This window comes from Alexandromys fortis, unplaced genomic scaffold (genome assembly GCF_014885135.2).
Source record: "Alexandromys fortis isolate MF-2015 unplaced genomic scaffold, M_Fortis_MF-2015_v1.1 scaffold_17, whole genome shotgun sequence".
Lineage (NCBI taxonomy): Eukaryota > Metazoa > Chordata > Mammalia > Rodentia > Cricetidae > Alexandromys > Alexandromys fortis.
This window is the reverse complement of record NW_026067896.1, coordinates 8,829,956-8,849,468: the sequence shown is the minus strand read 5'-3', so window position 1 is coordinate 8,849,468 and position 19,513 is coordinate 8,829,956. Positions and strand designations below refer to the sequence as shown.

General features: G+C 39.1%; 2 protein-coding genes across 2 annotated transcripts; one reads left to right on the top strand and one right to left on the bottom strand.

Annotated features, from left to right (window-relative positions):
- Positions 1 to 11,938: 11,938 nt before the first annotated feature.
- On the bottom strand, positions 11,939 to 12,735 carry LOC126513117 (40S ribosomal protein S29-like). Its single transcript, XM_050161290.1, has 2 exons — positions 12,675 to 12,735; positions 11,939 to 12,190 (listed from the first exon to the last, which is right to left on the bottom strand). The coding sequence occupies exons 1-2, from the start codon at positions 12,733 to 12,735 to the stop codon at positions 12,015 to 12,017; spliced, it is 237 nt and encodes a 78-aa protein (XP_050017247.1). The 3' UTR covers positions 11,939 to 12,014.
- A 164-nt stretch (positions 12,736 to 12,899) lies between these two features.
- On the top strand, positions 12,900 to 19,467 carry LOC126513115 (40S ribosomal protein S29-like). Its single transcript, XM_050161274.1, has 2 exons — positions 12,900 to 13,014; positions 18,969 to 19,467. The coding sequence occupies exons 1-2, from the start codon at positions 12,900 to 12,902 to the stop codon at positions 19,142 to 19,144; spliced, it is 291 nt and encodes a 96-aa protein (XP_050017231.1). The 3' UTR covers positions 19,145 to 19,467.
- Positions 19,468 to 19,513: the final 46 nt, after the last annotated feature.

Sequence of the window (19,513 nt, the reverse complement as noted above, 5' to 3'; positions counted from 1 at the left end):
AGACTTCTCCAATACCCCCATCCCATCCACCAGACCCTGCAAGCTACAAATCTCACCCTTCCCCCAAACTCACCTATCCCCCCCCAACCCCAGTGGAACTCTGAAACACAGCCTGTTACTACACAGAGAGGACCAAAAGGTGACTGACCACCAACCTGCCCAGGAGGACATCCCACTCTCTATGCCCTCCATACTGGGCAAAATCCCAGCGCCCTCCCCAATCTGCCTCAGCTTCTATAGACAGCCAGCAGGTGAGTTTCCTGCAAGTAGGCTGCTTCAAAACCTGCATCCCATCCATCTGACCCTAATACTAGGCATGAATTAATGCTGAAATGCAAGCGATCGCATCATCCCAGCTGCTGTGAATGGAAGTTACACTAAATAGATACTTCCCCAAATGAGATTTTAGCTGCAACATCAGCATCTCACTTATACTGAGTTATAATGACCATATCAACAGCAGAAGCGTGATTGGTGACCCATCCAGACTTATTACAGAGACCTTCTTGACATTATAGTCCCATCCATTCCTTTCTGCACCCTGCATGTGCTTCCGGGACACTGAGACAGGTAGAATCTCGCAGACTCAAAAGTGTGACCTGAATCTGTTGTGTTCACCAAATATCAGGTGTTCAGAAAGATATGTTTGATCCCACATAAGCACTAAGGCACATTCCTTTGAACAAATTGCCTGCCATTCACTAGTTTGTAATCCCGACCGCAGTTAATGGGAACCGTGGCTCAAGGTGATAAGAATGCAATAAAACTGAAATCCAAGAGATGCCTCAGAAAAGAAACTGCCAGAATCTCTACATGCTGCAACTGACAGTGTTTGAATCCATCTATTTTAATCAATGGAGAGAAAAGTGGATTACAATATATATTAATACTTCTTTGCTTCAGAATTATCCTAACATGTTTCATTTTAAAGAACATATTAGTTGTACCCTTGGTAACATGGAAAATGGATTCAGTCAAGAGTCCAAAAGCATAGCTCAATTTCCCCAAAATAACATAATTATACATATTTACCCTGGCATATATAGCAACATTCCTGGTATCCCGTTAAAAAAATTTAACTATAGAAAAAAATATAGCATAATGATATAAATAAAGTGTGATTTGAGCTTAAAATGCAGATTCATTTCTTCTGCGCACAAAAGTGTCACCAGCATCCTTGATTCTGCCTTGAGATAAGTCAGGTAGATGAAGTCACCTGTGTCCCAGCTACTATCTTCATATACATCTGTTCCCACTGTTGCACATCACAACTCTTGTATTGTCTGCACATTATTAGCCCCCCACTAAGCCTGCACTCTTTGCAATGCTGGACACTTCTTTTTTATTTCTTTTGATTCATGATAATATACAACCATTTCTACACTAGGACCAGGTATTTCTTTTCTTTTTCTTAAGACTGATTCATTTATTATATATATATAGTATTATGCATCCATGTATGCCTGCATGCCAGAAGAGGGCATTATAGATAGATGGCTGTGAGCTACCATGTGGTTGCCAGGAATTAAAATCAGGGCGTATGTAAGAATAGTCAGTGCTCTTAATCTCCGAGTCATCTTTCCAACCTATAAGGGCCAGGTTTTTTCAGCATTATTTTCAAAATATTTATAGTAAGACCATATGTGATTCTAGAATCCACAAAAATGTATCTTATGAAGTTCTCCTTTAATCTGTATATGGGCAATACAATTGGACTTGGTAAGGTTTTTTTGTCCTGCTTTTAATTTAGGGGGGGGGGTGCAAGGGTGAAAGGGTGGACCTGAGAGGAATGGGAAGCAAATGTGATTGGGGTACATTGTACAAAATTCCTAAACATTTAATAAAAATATTATGGAAATATTGAGAACATTTTGATTCTCTATGTATTCATATGTATGAATGTTTATGCCTTTATAATATTTCATAATGTTAACAACTTTTTAAGAAAAATGCCTTCAACAGTGACCCAGCATAGTCAACCAAAGTACATTACTATTTAAGGAATATGATTTGGAAAGAGAAAGGATAGGACCTAGGTAAGGCAAAGCACAATTCATGTGAGGGACTGACATCATGTCCAGTCCAAAAGGGGTTAAAATTTTTCTTTAGAATCACTAAGATACAGAAAATGTGCATATTGACTCACCAATAATCACCTCTTTATCACACGGAAAGCCTTTGACTATGAGGAAGACAGCACAGAGAAAACAACATTGATAAAAAGCCTGAGCATCCAGTGATATAAATCAGTCCGTTTTTATCTGTGACACACCTAATTTTGCAGATCTTGGCTCTGAGCAGGTTTGGGACTCTGCTTTTGTTTATTTCCTTCCTGTTTCTTATCTTGCCTCCTGTTGGACCTGGTTTCATTAGGTTGATAAACGAAAGTGCCCCTTCTTCAGTATCTGCTTTTCCTATACACCAGCCAGGGGCTCGCTCATGATCGTCCTAGATTCTGAGTGAAAGTGGGTACCGACCCACAAGTCCTGCTCTAGTCTCTCTGAAGTATCCAGTTTCTTTTTTTTTTTCCATTCTGCACAAGTCTATGCTTGTGAACTGTCAGTGTTAAAAGTTTCCTCTTTCCAGTGTAGGTCATTGCCCTTCCTCCCTTTCCTAGCGTAAGTGTGAGTCTCCATCACCGATGGCATGTATGAGTAAAGAAATGCATGCCCCTTCCCCTTTGCGATCACATGATTTGCCCACTCCTATCCATCCCCTGTGTCCACCTCATTCTCATCACAGCAGTTAAGATGATGATTTCATGACCAGATTTATGTGAACAAAAACCTAATTTTCTAATTCATCTGCCTAAGTGCAGATTTTTTTTGAGACATGTTTTTGTAGTCTAGCTATCTTATACATTATATATTCTGAGAAGCAATATTAACTCTCAGAATCACCTGAGAGCTATTTGATAAATTACTATTTCAGTGAAGTTTTATAGGTTAAGCACTTAATAACATTAAGAGACTAATTTTCTAAACGAGACCCGGGTGACTGTGAAAGCAAAAAGCAACTTCTTGCAAAAATGTCCAAACCTCTGATAGGAAATAGAGTATACAAGGAATCTATTAACTTCTGTTGTTCTGTAACATTTTCTCTTTTATCACCATTTTAGCATCACACTGCTTTTCCTCTCTGAATACAGTGACACTGATTTCAGAGTTAATGACTGAAATCAGAAAGAAATATGAAAGCAAGCATGTGCAGGCACACCCATAGGAACATTCACGCAAGTGTTTACTTACTATTACATCAAGAAGCTGCCATACAAATCATACAAACTCACTATCAAGACCCACCAGCTCTTCCTCTTATTTACAGAAAGGAAATTGTTTAAAAAGGCAAATCCCCCAAAATTAAGGAGTTGTGGTTTGAAAGAAAATGGCTCTTGGAATGAGTGGCACTGTGTGGAGGTGTGGTTCTGTTGGAGTAGGTATAGTCTGGTGGGTCAATGTGAAGATGTGCTTTGAGGTCTCATATATGCTCAAGACACACCCAGTGTCTCAGTTCACTTCCTGTTGCCTGCAAATCAAGAGGTAGGATACTTGAGTCCTGCTCCAGCACCTTGTTGGCCTGTACACTGCCATATCACACCATGATGATAATGGACTAAACCCCTTAAAATAGAAGCCACTCCAATTAAATGCTCTTCCTTTATAAGAGTTACTGTGAAGCTGGGTGGTGGTGGCGCATGCCTTTAATTCCAGCCCTCGGGAGGCAGAGGCAGGTGGATCTCTGTGAGTATGAGGCCAGCCTGGTCTACAAGAGCTAGTTCCAGGACAGGCTCCAAAGCTACAGAGAAACTCTGTCTCAAAAAGAGAAAAAGAAAAGAAAGAAAAAAAACAGTTGTTGTTATCACAGTGTCTGTTCACAGCAATAAACGCCCTAACTAAGATGGGAGTGCACAGAAATAAAGCAACGATTTTTGGAGCTAAAAAAAATACACTTTAAAAACTGAGATATTAAATTGTAACAAGCAAATCAACACGTAACCCAACTTGCTATGGAGAATCCCCAATATACTTTGGCATTAGTAACAATCAGATCTTCTGGAAGTTTAAGTTGAAAGAAGGATTTCTTAATAGCAAGGAGGACTATCCGAAATACTGTTTCAACAGCAGCCATATCTTTCTGCCCCCATCTTCTGAATAGAAAACGCTGAAGTTTAACTCTGTATTAGTAAAAGACAGGGTCGCTGTGTTGTAAACCAGTTGCAGGGGCACCTTTGGTAATTCGTGGAGCTCAGGGCATGCACAAGACGAATATCTTCCATATCACTATAGAACCTTCATCTGGTGATGGATGGAGATAGAGACAGAGACCCACACTGGAGCACTGGACTGAGCTCCCAAGGTCCCAATGAGGAGCAGATGGAGGGAGAACACGAGCAAGGATGTCAGGACCATGAGGGGTGCACTCACCCACTGAGACAGTGGGGCTGATCTATTGGGAGCTCACCAAGGCCAGCTGGACTGTGACTGAAAAAAGCATGGGATAAAACCGGACTCTCTGATCATGGCGAACAATGAGGGCTGAAGTGAAGCCAAGGACAATGGCATGGGGTTTTGATCCTTCTTCATGTTCCGGCTTGGTGGGAGCCTAGCCAGTTTGGATGTTCACCTTCCTAGACATGGACGGAGGGGGGAGGACCTTGGACTTTCCACAGGGCAGGGAACCCTGACTGCTCTTTGGACTGGAGAGGGAGGGGGAGAGGAGTTGGGGGGAGGGGGAGAAGGGTGGGAGGAGGGGGAGGGAAATGGGAGGCTAGGAGGAGGCGGAAACTTTTTTTTTTCCTTTTCTCAATAAAAAAAGGAAAAGAAAAAAAAAAGATGTGGTGAGTCCTAGAATGCCTACCTGTAACTTTTGCCTTGTAAAGTAAAACAGCTTTGACTCTGAGTACTGTGAAAGTGTGGCTATTGGCGAGAGTGAAGCCAATGAGACTCAGCCTATTGATTACCAGCCCTAAGTTCCCCACAGTTACCAATGAGCATCCATCAGAAATTATTACACATGGAGGACCTCTGCTAAAGGCTAAATAAAGGCAGAGAAATGCTGTCTAGAGTGCAGTGGCCATGCATACGTGGATAAAATGTGCTGTAACAGTAACATTAGAACAGGTAGGAATAGAATAATACTTTAAGATAATTGAAGAGAAACACTTCTGGAAAAATTTAAACTATAGTGTCAATTTTTATAAGTCTTAATAAAAAAAGTTAGAAGGTTAAGCCTATGACACCATTTTTCTTAATCTTTGAAAGGAGATGGAAAATAGGAGAAAACATATAAAACAAAATTAGCGGACCATTCCACAATGTCCAATACTCACAAACTCACAGACAGCAGCTTATAATACTGGAAGCTACAAACAGGCAGGACAGTAGAGGCCTACATAATAGCACACCTCTTTGATAATTGTAATTGACTTTCTTAAAGGGAAATAGAGGTAAGGAGTAGTGATGGACTTCTGATGTCTGCATCTAGCTTTACAGAATGCTGTGACTATTTCAACTACGAACGTTTTGTAAAAATAAAAAGTGAGGTGAAAAGATTGAGGAAGTGATTGCAACTCTTCTTATTCATCTCATGCAATTCACTCACATACTTTACAGACGAGTAGCACAACTAATCTCCCATGGAAGCTTAAAAAATGTTCATACGATATTGGATTTGAGAATTCATTAATCATTCACTAGATGGGGCTAACACACTGCAGAGAGGTGACAGCTCTAAAATATTGCATTTCCGCAAGCGATGATACTTGCAAAAGGAAACTTACACTTATCAGATGGAAACTTTCAAATAGGCAGGCAACGCGTTGCTTAAACTGTTTGATGCTGTGTACAGAAAGCCTTGACCCTATCCTAACGAGGCAAAAATACTTATAGAATCTTCATTTTAAAAATAACTTTACTGAACGGAAAAACAGCAGTGCATGCAGCAAAAAAGTACTTGCCTGGCATAGGATATGTGTAAAAACCATACTGAAGGCTCCGGTGTCCCAAAGGGATACCCATAAACCAAGGCATAGAGGCACTCAACCTGCAGGAAAAAGCACGTTAAATACAGGAAGGACACGCAGACTGATTGTAGCTAATTTATGCCAACATGGGAGTGAATAAGATAAAGGGGAATACCCAAAAGACATAATTACATTTGAGCATGGGAAGGAGAAAAGAGATTGTACACATTTATCTACAGCTTAGTAGGCTCCTTGACTATAAAACACCCATAAAGAAGCATATGTGAGTCACTGGGAAGAGTTAGTGAACTGATATAATAATATTCATGGGAGAATACGCGGATTGCTGGATTTTTAAAACCTGTGTGTATGTGGTATTCATATGCAGATAGATACATGTTGGTGCACACTTTCCATGTGCAGGTGGGACTATGTCTTATATTTCCTTTTCTGAAAGGTGACACCATGACCAAGGCAACTTATAAAGAGAAAACATTTAATTGGGGGTTGAAAGTTTAGTTTCAGAAGTAGAGTCCCTGACTCTGTAGTAGAGAGCATGGCAGCAACACACACGGTGCTGGAACAGTAGCTGAGAGCTTGTGTCTTATCCACAATCTGGAGACAGAGAGAAAACGGGGTTGGCCTGGAGTGGACTTTGAAAACCTCAAAGTCCACCCCAAGCGACAAACCTCCTCCAACAAGACTAACTCCTTGTCCTAGTCCTAATCTTTCCAGTGTAGTTCTTCTAACTAGGGGTCAAACATTAAAATATATGAGGCTGTGGGTGGGCCATTCGCCTTCAAACCATCACAGGCTGTCAGAGGACCTGTTACAGAAGCTAGCTCTCTCATGTTGCCCGGAAAGTTCTGGAACACCACATGCCTTTACCTCCTGACCCATCTCACCAGTCTTGGGATATAAGACATTTTTAATAGTTGTTGGTATGGTGTAGTTTTATTTTGAATATTGTGCACCTCTGTATTTTGAGAAAACTGTAAGACCAGAATTTGCAATAAGAAGATGACCTGCGAGATATTTCTGAATCCCTCCAACATTGATGCAAAAGAATTTGGTAATGACAAAAGGAAAATCAATAAGAAATCTGTAGAGGGAAATGTTGAAAAGGCAGTGTCATGAGAGCCAAGCCTGCTTTCAGCTGAAAAATTCAGAAATGGTGAGGCAAATTCTTCACTGTATATTTTACTGAAATGTCTCTCGACAGTAAATGTTCACAACTTATTGGGCTATGGTCTACAAAAGATGAAATACAGACATTCTAGATGTTCAGTCTATGTGTTTTGAATGCTATTTTCATGTTTTCAAATTTTAAGATGAATTTTGTCAAAGATTTTGTTTCTCACAAAATAGTACTTGATACAATCATAAATGGAAAAATGTTATATTTTAAGACTACACACACACATACACATACACACACAAACCAGAAACCAATTTGCTACTAAATGCAGAATTGGTAAGTATCTACAGAAGCATATTCAATTGCTTTCCACTTGACAAACATACATTTCCATAAATTATATTTGTTACACTGTTAGTTTTGAGCAATTTGCAGAGTTGAAATAAAGTTCAGAGAAAATGGAAAAGCACAAACCCCACATAATCAAATAACTCAGCATGACATCCTCTAAACAGTACAGTTTTTCACTCAACACACTTAAAGAGCTTTGGACCACTTAGAAATATTTCAGTTCTCAATACCACTACAACTACCACAATAAAAATTTAGGACATTTCTATTCTCTGTAAAATTTTGCATCCTTCTTAGATGTGATTCATGACATATGAGAACAAATAAGGTGTAGTTCAGCCTAAGACTGTATTTCCTGACTATGATGCATGGAGGGAAACCCCAAATGAAACGTGGCTTATCTGAATGAGACAGAGCTTGGCACAGAGAAAGCAAATCACATCAGATCTAGCAATGCATAGAAGAAAGCGTGCCATAGAACTGGAGCATCGGTGCAATAATGTGCAATTAGCTTGCTCTTCCAAATCAGTCAGTGTGATTCACCATGTGAAATCACTAAGCTTAAAAAGTAAGCCCCATGATCTGGGATTCTAGCATGATTATCATTCACTTAACAGCTACTATCCATTCAGAAGTGAGTCCAGGTAGTGTTTGTCTTTCTGGGTCTGGGTTACCTCACTCAGGATGATCTTTTCTAGTTCCATCCATTTCCTGCAAGTTTCTTGATGTCTTAGCAGCTGGCTAATACTCCATTGTGTAAATGTACCGCAATTACTTTACCCATTCTTTGTTTGAGAGACATCTAGGTTATTTCCAGTTTCTGGCTCTTATGGATAAAATCTCTATGAACATAGTTGAGCAAGTGCCTTTGTGGTAGGATGCAGCATTTTTGGGGTACATGTCCAGAAGTGGTATAGCTGAATCTTGAGGTAGATCAATTCTGTTTTCTGAGGAAGCACCATACTGATTTCCATAGTGGCTTTACAAGATTTCACTCTCACCAGCAATGAAAGAGTGTTCCTCTATTTCAAATTTTCACCAGAAGGAGCTGTCAACTTCTGTTATTGTTCTTAACCATTCTAACAGGTATAAGATAGAATCTCAAAGTAAGTTTCATTTGCATCCTTACCCTGATAGATAAAGATATCGAACACTTTTTGTTTTCTCAATCATTTGAGATCTAGGATAGGGGAAAAAATCAGTGAAATGATTCTTAATGATATTCTGCTATATTTGTAGACAAGTACCTAAGCTAATTGTCTTCACAGAGGCTTAATTCACAGCTGATGGGAGCAGATGCAGAGAGGTAAGGCCAAACAATAGGTGAAAAGAGAGCCCAAATTGGAAATAGTCATTGAATCCCTCCACTTGGAGCTCAGGAGAATCCCAGGGAAGAGGGGCAGGTGGGATTGTAGGACCCATAGGTGTTGAGGATACCAGGAGAATTATGATCCATAAAATCAACTAAGCAGTGCTCAGGGGAGCTCAGAAAGACTGAAGCAGCAATCATGGAGCCTGCATAGACCTGTGCTAATTCTTCTACACATATCTTATGGTTATTGGCTTGGTGTTTTGTATATTCCTAATAGTGGGAGTTGGTGTCTCTGACTCTTTTGTCTGCCTTAGGACTTTTTTCCCTGACTGAGTTTCCTCATCCAGCCCACATATATTTTGTGCCTACTCTTCCTGTATTTTGTTATGCAGTGTTCAGTTGATATTCCTGAGAGGCCTACTCTTTTCTGAAAGAAAATAGAAGACAAATGGATCCAGAGGAGAGGAAATGGGGGATACTAGGATGAGTAGAAAATGGGTCAGGATGTATTGTATGAGAGAAGAATAAATATGAAAAAAGTCCCATGATCATCTCAATTTAGTTAGACAGAAGCTAGAAAAATTCAAATCCTACTTCTATTTTAAAAACATTAAACAGAAATATATTGTTAGAGAACTGCAAATAAGAATCTAAATGTCCCTCTAGAATATGTCAACTTGACACAAGCTAGTCATCTAAGAAGGAGGAACTTGCAAGTCTTAGGTAATTGACAGTAACAAGGACAAATACATGAAACGATCCCTTTCTTCCCTAAATTGCATTTAGTCATGGTGTTTCATCACTGCAAGAGTGACCCTAACTAAGAAACCATGTTTTAGCAAACTATAAAATAGATAGCATCCTCAACATAATACAAAAATATTACATAATCAAAATTTATAGTTGCCATCATGTCAGTGGTGAAATACTTTTTCAAAGCAAACAAACAACTTAAATACAGTCTTCATTTCTATTCGACATTTTTGAGAAGTTCAATCCAGTGTAGATAAGTCAATAAAAGCATTCATTTTGAAAACACAAGTAGAACTTTATTTATATTGACTATCTATGGAGACTGTGTCATGAAAATAAGAGAAATGAATCAGGGTCTTGGTATATAGTTCAAGGAAAAAAACATTTTCCCAACACTTATAAGTACCTAAGCTTGTTTCTCAGAACACAACAATAAAAGAAAACAGAAAACAATAAAGTATGTAATTCAAAACAAGACATGCATGCCTCAAACTGGAAAGATCTAAACAGAAAAGTAAAAGTAAATAAAAATAGTTTACTAATAAAATAGCATACTACTACAAAGTAAAACAAGATTAATTATGGATATAAAATAAAGGTAGATAAATCTCTGATCAGTATACGTATTCCTCAAAATAATACCAACAATATGTTATGAACTCTTCATATTAAATGAAGAAAAACTCAAAGCAGTCTCAAGATGGGCAACAAAACAAGGATGTTCATTCTCCTTATTTTTACTCCAATATAGTGCTTAGTTACTTCAACCAATCAATGAAGGAAATAAAAGGGATTCAAATAAAGGCTAAACTATCTCAGTGTGCAAATGATGTGATTCTATATATAGACACCACTAAAATACTCTCAGAGCTGGTAAACATTTTCTGTAAAGTAGCAGAATAAAAATTTAACAAATTTAACAGTGGCCTTCATATATGCCAATGAGAAATACACTGAAAAAGAGATCATGGAACTGAGCTTATTAATAGTACACACACACACAAACACAAACACTCACATCCACACAAATACACACCCCTACGTAGGTTTAAACCTAGTCAAGGAAACAAAAGATCACTACAGTGAAAACTTTAAGACACTGAAGAAAGAAATAAAAATACAACGGGAGATAAAAAAAATTCCCCATGCTTATGGGTTGGAAGTATCAGTCTCATAAAAATGGCCATCACATATAAAAACAAGAAATGAAGACTCAATGCAATCCCACTAAAAAATTACAGAGTCATTCTTTATATACAAGAATACAGGCGACCATAGAGGCCAGAGCCTTTTGATTCCTTTGAAGCTGTATTACAGTTGGCCATGAACTATCTGATATAAGTGTTGGGAACAAAACTTAGGATCTCTACAAGAACAAAATGCATTTTATCCACTAAGTCATTTCTCCAGCACTGTGATATATTTTAAATGCACATTCCATCATGGATTGTTTCATAAATCGATTTTTAGTTCTCTGGGATTATTTTCTAAAGATATAAACACAGAAAAACTAATCTGCTATATTAATGATGATTAAATGGTATCTTATAGTCTTTTATATTAAGTAAATTATGATACATGGTAGGCTATTTCATGAACCTTATTTAAATCAACAACAAGTAGCAAGATACTCTAAAAAGATAATTATCTTTTCAATTTATATCCACGATTAGGCCCTGCAACATTTAGGATTTCTTATTTTTTCAAGTATACAAGTCACAAATTTTAATTATGTGCATCACATATGTAATTTGGTCCAAATACAGTTTGTGATATGAAAATAATACATTGAGCACACAAATAACTATGGTTCAAATACCTTAAATTGCTGCTAGAAAGTCTCTTTAAATTGTCAATAAAGTAGTGCTGTTTAAACTTCTAGAAGCTTCATTATACATAAAAATTTCACCAAAATTATTAGGTATACTATATTGAATCATCACATTACTTTAGTGAAAAAAATGTCAGCTCACAGACTGATTATGCCTGACTAAATCAACCCTATATAATTAAGAAAAGAAAAAGTAAATTTTTCCTTATGATACTGCCCTTTGTCAACCATCTGGGTTAAGGTTCTACTATATCTTCCAAGGACTACTGTGAATCTCCTAATAATTTCTTTATCCAAAATCTCAAATCACAGTTGTTCCCGAATTCCATCACGTTCTTTAGCAGCTTGAGTGATCTTTATCATTATCTCTTTTGCCTTTGACATTCAAAGGCTATTTCTCAGCCCTTTNTGGGTGGGATAGGAAGAGAGAGGAAGTATCGGGCAGAGTAGCCCCTGAGGATGACCAGGAAGTGTAGGAGGGGTGTCTGAGTCCCCTGTCCCGGGCTGCTGCCGCGGTCAGAAACTCACTCACCCCAGAGATGTCTCTCCTGGTGCCTGGAACGGAACTCCTTGCTGCTAGGTGTCCACTTTGTTTTATTCTTATGTACAAAGACTGACGTTCATCTTTTCCACTGGGTAGAGTCTAGAAGAATCCATTCAAGGTTGCTTAGTCCAACTTAATGAAGCCGATGTCTTTCGCGTACTGCCGGAAACACTGGCGGCACATGTTTAGCCAGTATTTCCGGATCAGACCATGGTGGTTTGAGCAGCCGCGGCAGGAGCGGGATCCCTGGCCGAACTTCCGCAGGTGACCCCAGTAGAGCTGCTGGTGACCCGTGTTGCCTCACTGATGGCCGAGGAGCCAAAAGGCAAAAATAAATATTTTAAAAAAAGAAAGTCTCTTTAAACTGTCAATAAAGTAGTGCTGTTTAAACTTCTAAAAGCTTCATTATACATAAAGATTTCACCAAAATTATTAGGTATACTATATTGAATCATCACATTACTTTATTAAAAACAAATGACAACTCACAGACTGATTATGCCTGACTAAATCAACCCTATATAATTAAGAAAAGAAAAAGTAAATTTTTCCTTATGATACTGCCCTTTGTCAACCATCTGGGTTAAGGTTCTACTATATCTTCCAAGGACTACTGTGAATCTCCTAATAATTTCTTTATCCAAAATCTCAAGTCGCTGTTGTTTCCAAATTCCATCACATTCTTTAGCAGCTTGAGTGATCTTTATCATTATCTCTTTTGCCTTTGACATTCAAAGGCTATTTCTCAGCCCTTTGGCTATTCATAGCCTCAATATTCCTTACTTCTGAGAATGAGGCCCCTTTCTCTCGTATTCATGTCTTCACACTCTCTTATGTAGAACATCTTTCTTGTTGTGGAAAATTATTTTAAGATGTGTTACATTTGTTTATGCTGTGGAACATTTGTTTTAATGATGCAAAGATGTGTTGCATTCTTTTTCTGTTGTTGCATATGTTTAACTTTGTAACGTGTCCTGGGCCCAGATGTCACCATGGCCCTAAGTAGCTATGCAGGCCACTCAGATTGGCATTGCCCTGGCTGCAAAGGGGATCTTGGATATCACCATTGCTCCAGGTGGTGATCCAGACCTTAAGCTTCTTTACAGGCCTTTCCTGGTCCCAGGTCCCATGAATATCAACAAAAACCCTGACTGAAGCTCTGGTCCATGTGTCACCATGTCCCTTGATGGCAGTGCAGGGCACTCATATCTTTATGTCCCCAGCTGGCTGGGATAAACAAACAGCCCCTCGTTGCAACAGCAGGTAGATCCCCAACTGCAGTAGGATCATAGACACAGGCACTCCTCCCTCTTCCACACCCCACTATGTCTTTACCCACCCTGACGGTGCCAGACACTGGGTGGATCCATGATCTCTTTTCCCGACAAAAAGGCTTGTGTGTGCATCTCCTCCTGCCCAGTCCTAATGCAACCTTGGACTTATGAATATGGTGTCTAACATACTGTACTTGTAGAAATCAGGAAACAAAGAAAGAATAGGAAGAAAGAGGGGGAGGTTACCTTAGAAAAGGGGAAGTAGAACAGAGGTGGTTTTTTGTGTTTTTGTTTTTGTGTTTGGTTTTTTGTAATGAAGGAAAATACTGTTGTTAGAAATGTTTATGGAAGGGGGGGAGGATTAGGAAGATCAGGGTTTGGGATCCCTGAATATTAACTGGGATGAACAGAGAATAATGAAGCAACTTGGAAAACAAGATGTGGCCACCTTTGCAATACCGACTTTCTATTGGGGGGGGGTGCAAGATATAGGTAGACAGTTGTCTTCTGAGTGGATTTAAGACCAATTCCACAGAATCCCAGGACTGAATGCTAGTACTGTAATCTGGCTAATTACCTAGGTCTGAGGATGTTGTAGGCCGGTTTGTTGAGTGTGCGTCTTCTGATGGGCAATTAAACTAACATAGCCACAAACGTCAAAGTACCTCTTCTTACACCCAGAGACAAAAGCAGCCCCTTATTCTAAGCAGAGAGCCTTTTCTTTTGCATGCAGACCCTCACAGCTGCTGAAGATATAGAGAGTAAGCTCTGGGTGTGGTCCTAACCCTAAACAAGTACTTCATACCACCTTCTATAAGGCTCAGGGAACCTTGTGGAAGAGAAGGGAGGACGAGTTTAAAAGCTAGAAAATAGGGTAAAGTCTACAAATTCCCACTCTAAGCTGCATACAAATATTATAGTCATTACCTCACATCAACTGACGTGAACTGCACTTAACGCCACAAGACCAGACATATCAACAGTCAGCCAAGGACTGAGGAGAGACATGCTCTTCTCTTTACTTCTGAACTATTGCCTGTGCTTAGATTCCGGCAGGTATTGCAGCCTTAGTTTCAAAAAAAAAAAAAATTCAGCTTTAGTATCAGGTGACATTCAATGAACAAAAGCATCAGTTTTCACCTGCCTGCAATATGTGGAAGTATTTTTGCCTTCTTAAGCAAACCGCTTACATGTAAGGTGCATCTAAAATGGAACTTTGTGAAGAACTCTCATTCCCTTTCATCTCCTGCAAAACTGTTCAATTTTTTGGGGGGGGGGAGCCAGGAGGGTCACGTCACAAAATTAGCTCAGCCAAGTGAAATAGGCTGTCTCTTATCGCAGGAAGATGAGTTACAGAAGAGCTTCTTTAAACTTCCTCCCCTCTCTGAGAGCTGTCAGTAGCATTGTGCCTGCCAGCTCGCTTCGATTCCAAGAACCAACTGAGCAGCAACTTAACACTAGAAGCTTACTAATTAATGCGTGTTCCTCTGGGCCCCCAGTCTATTCAGATAGGCCTCTGATCTGAAAGAAATAAAATGAAATAAGGTAAAATGAAAGATACATTACCAAACTATTTTTATTCTTGGGAATTCAAATAAAGTTAGCTTACTTAAACCGTTAATGTTTGGGGGATTGGATAAGTTTTGTTTGTTTTCTGTTTCCGTTTATTAGAACTACAGGTAGGCCCAGGCTACAGCGTGGCTACAATTAAGAACCAGGTTAAATTTACCCCTGTGCCTTGACCAATTAGCTTTAACGTATTTCTTCCTCAGCTCTTAACTATGTTTGCTGAGACACCACAAGATACATTCTTCTTCATCTGAAATGTCCACACTTTCCAAAAGTAAAGCTTTCTAACCCATTTGCTTCTGGTCCTAGTATACCCCTGTATCGAACTGCTATTGTCCAGTGACAATGAACAGGAGGGCTTCTCTGGAGATTTTTAAGCACATGAAATATAATACATAAGACAGCAACAGAAACTTCTGATGATTAGAATTCAAAGATGAGTAACATTTTTAAGCTATATTATTTCAGCTACCAGCAACAATGGTGAATATGTGAGTATGTTTTTTTTCACAATATCAGAATGTATTGAATAACAGTAAGCACACAAGGTATGGCAACTTCGGTGAAAGCATTGTGTTAGATAGTCTCACTTTTCTTGGTATCCCTGGCCAGGGTAGATGTCAGGCTTTTTAATTACAATCTGATTGAATAATATTAATCCACAGATGATAAAGTATGCACTACACAGGAAATGCAAGTGTGACTTTAGTGGGATCAAGGGTATCACAAAATGACTCTAAAGGATTAATAGGCTAGAAAAAAGTTTAAGAGGTTTCAGAAATTCAGAGAAACTGAGATGCTGATACAAATACAATGAAGTGGATTCCATAAAACCAAGAGAGGAGCATAGTTGAGGTCTTTCTAGAGAAGTCTTGACTGTTCTTTGGAAGTCAGGCTTGGGGTCAGAAATGAGCTTCAGGAGAGAGACTCAGCCAAGAGTAGGGCTAGATCCGGGTGAGTGAATGGCTTATGAGCAGCAGGTCCAGATGGCTGAACTGGACAAACAGAAGGCCATTTGAGTAGGCAGTAACAGCAGCGGGCACTGAGCCAAGCTGAAGGCTCAGTGGCTATCAAGAGCTCTCTTCTTGTGGAGCCTGTGACATACTGGGCAGTCAGATAACAGGTTAGTAAACAGCCTTCATCACTGTCATTTCCATTTCAGGTGTCCTTCTCTCAAAGGAGTCCCAATGAGGGAGTGCTGCCCTTTCCTTCATGTATGTCTAAGTTCTCAAGCTGACTTTGCTGATATAATTGCAATATATCCATGTATCTCTGCAGTATTAATTTACACAAATAAACTATAGCATGAATTCCTTTATAGTTTCTGGAATAAATCTTTGTTTGTTTGTTTGTTTGAGGAGGGTTTAGGGTTTTGTGGGTTTTTATTTTTTATTTTTGAGACAGAATTTCTCTGTAGCTTGGAAGACTGTCCTGGAAATAGCTCTTGTAGACCAGCCTTGCCACAGACTCACAGACATCTGCTTGCCTCTGCCTCCCGCGTGCTGGGATTAAAGGCATGCACCATCACTGCCCAGCTTTGCGATAAATCTTTTCTGAGTCTGTGCTCAGTGTGTGGTACCAAGGAGGTGGTATTGCTCATATGTCACAGGAAGAAAGCATCTTCCAGTCTCAAAATGTAGTCTTTCAAAGCAAGGAACAGCCTGAAAAGTATTATTTCACACAATACAGAATAAGTTAGGACATAGACTAAACTCAGTGAATAATAGTCTGAGCATTTACTAAATTTCTTCTGTATATATTGTAAAATGATAAGGTTTTATTTACCTTATTTTTTGAAGCCTCAGAACATTCTGTTATGATACATTCATCACCGCCATCACCATCATCATCTTAATTTTACCTTTAAAAAGAGAAAAATAATTCCCAAAGAGCAAGGTCACCTATTAAAGTAGGCCATGTGGAGGAGAATTGAACTTCACATGTGTCTCCAAAGCTTGAGTCCTAAAGTCCTATGCTAAGCTATGTACACCATGGTGAAGAAAACATGCTTATGTGTCCAAAATTTGATTAAAAAGACTAGAGAGAAGAAGAAGAAGAAGAAGAAGAAGAAGAAGAAGAAGAAGAAGAAGAAGAAGAAGAAGAAGAAGAAGAAGAAGAAGAAGAAGAAGAAGAAGAAGAAGAAGAAGAAGAAGAAATAATAGAAAGGATTCAACAGCTGAAAGCTCAGCAAAATGATGAAAGGACAGTTCATGTCAAAACCTTGATTTAAATCCCATGATAGGGGGGTCAATGACATCATTTTAAATTTTACAGTCAGTTCAGTCCAAGGACCCCAGAAGGTTTGAGATAGATATCTTACACTCGCTTTACAAAACCTTGCTTTAACAACATTAATTGTAAAAACAGTTCTGCAGGTGTTTGGCAGCTGCTCCTTTTCACAGCTGGCAGCTTAAGTTGGCAAAGAACAGAGTACTTTCGTATAATGGCTAGTATCTGTGAGCTCTTGACGTATCATTTTAGTTGGCTTATCCATTGGTCTTAAGCTTCGTCTTAACACAAATTTGGTGCAATAAAAATGTACAGTGATAAGAAATTCTTCGTTTGTTTCAAGTATCATACGAAGTGTTGTGTGCATTATCTTAAGAACCATTCACTGAAACATTATTTTAAAAGCACTATCATTTTTCAGATTTTAAAATGGGAATACTGTAGCTTTAGTTAATTTTTCCAAGGACACTTACCTACTAAGTAGGTAATTAAATTTGAACTCAAGTTGATACAGAACAATTGTGAGCTACTTTAAGAATCTGATGTATTAAGAATAAAAAGTTAGAAAATTATACACTTATAATATCAGAAAACATTCAGCTATTGAAAAACTTCTGAAGGCCTTCTAAAAGACTGTTGAATGCAGACTGCTAAGGCTGATACAGAGAGCAAGATGATGAGCTGAAAATGTTTCTCACAAGTGACGATTGCACTTTCCCATGGGTACAATGAATAGGCAAACAGCAGAACTAGTAAGATAAACTCTGTAGAGCCATGGTACAGCAAAGGGATAGAATCCAAATTTAACTCAACAGAGAAAATACCTAGGCAGAATCCCAAAAGAGATGTGATAGACTATGGTAGATTAAAGGGAAAGTGCTGTTGGATTTTCTTTGACTACGCTGAAACATCAAAATGTTGTAGTTTAGTTTTTACTCATTTTACTCTTTACCCTTTGGAGAGCTCACCGCCCAGCTCCCAAATAAATCGAACACAGAGAGACTTTTTCTCTCTTCTAAATGCCTGGCCTTATCTTGGCTTGTTTGTAACCATCTTTTCTTAAATTATCCTATCTACCTTTTGCTCTGGGCTTCTTCTTACTTCTTTAATCTCACTTGCACTCTTACGCCATGACTGTCTGTGTGACTGCCTGATTGGCCTCTTTTATTTCTCGCCCTTTAATCTCTCTTGATCCTGCTTCTTCCCAGACTTCTCATATTTATTCTAACTGCCAGCCCCTTCCATCCTTTTGTCCTTCCTCACTATTGACTTTCCAGCTATTTATTAGACCCTCGGAAGTTTTAGATAGGGAAAAAAAAAAAAAAACACAGCTTTACAAAGTTAAACATGTGCAAGAACAACAAAAAATGCAACACATCTTTGTATCATTAAAACAAATGTTCCGCAGCATAAACAAATGTAACACATCTTAAAATAATTTTCCACAACAAGAAAGATGTTCTACATAAAAAGGAGTGTGAAGACATGAAAACGAGAGAAAGGGGCCTCATTCTCAGAAGTAAGGAAGGTTGAGCATATGAATAGCCTCAGAAAGGGCTGAGAAATAGCCTTTGAATGTCAGGCAAATGAGATGATGATAAAGATCACTCAAGCTGCTAAAGAACGTGATGGAATTCGGGAACAACTGTGATTTGAGATTTTGGATAAAGAAATTATTAGGAGATTCACAGTAGTCCTTGGAAGATATAGTAGAACCTTAACCCAGATGGTTGACAAAGGGCAGTATCATAAGGAAAAATTTACTTTTTCTTTTCTTAATTATATAGGGTTGATTTAGTCAGGCATAATCAGTCTGTGAGTTGTCATTTGTTTTTAATAAAGTAATGTGATGATTCAATATAGTATACCTAATAATTTTGGTGAAATCTTTATGTATAATGAAGCTTTTAGAAGTTTAAACAGCACTACTTTATTGACAGTTTAAAGAGACTTTCTTTTTTTAAAATATTTATTTTTGCCTTTTGGCTCCTCGGCCATCAGTGAGGCAACACGGGTCACCAGCAGCTCTACTGGGGTCACCTGCGGAAGTTCGGCCAGGGATCCCGCTCCTGCCGCGGCTGCTCAAACCACCATGGTCTGATCCGGAAATACTGGCTAAACATGTGCCGCCAGTGTTTCCGGCAGTACGCGAAAGACATCGGCTTCATTAAGTTGGACTAAGCAACCTTGAATGGATTCTTCTAGACTCTACCCAGTGGAAAAGATGAACGTCAGTCTTTGTACATAAGAATAAAACAAAGTGGACACCTAGCAGCAAGGAGTTCCGTTCCAGGCACCAGGAGAGACATCTCTGGGGTGAGTGAGTTTCTGACCGCGGCAGCAGCCCGGGACAGGGGACTCAGACACCCCTCCTACACTTCCTGGTCATCCTCAGGGGCTACTCTGCCCGATACTTCCTCTCTCTTCCTATCCCACCCAGCTTGCATCCACAACCCTCCCCGCCCCCTCCGTCTGACTCCCTTCCCTCTTTGACCACATAACATCTCCCAGCCCAGCCTGTTCGGGCTCTAGGACCGAATCCGAATCGGC

Excerpts from the sequence above, each read along its gene's own strand:
- LOC126513117 (XM_050161290.1), bottom strand. The coding sequence starts at position 12,735 with ATGTTCTACATAAGAGAGTGTGAAGACATGAATACGAGAGAAAGGGGC. Across the intron at positions 12,191-12,674 it reads AAGGGGCCTCATTCTCAGAA|GCAACACGGGTCACCAGCAG; the intron begins GTAAGGAATATT and ends GCCATCAGTGAG.
- LOC126513115 (XM_050161274.1), top strand. The coding sequence starts at position 12,900 with ATGCAGGCCACTCAGATTGGCATTGCCCTGGCTGCAAAGGGGATCTTG. Across the intron at positions 13,015-18,968 it reads CAGGCCTTTCCTGGTCCCAG|GCAACACGGGTCACCAGCAG; the intron begins GTCCCATGAATA and ends GCCATCAGTGAG.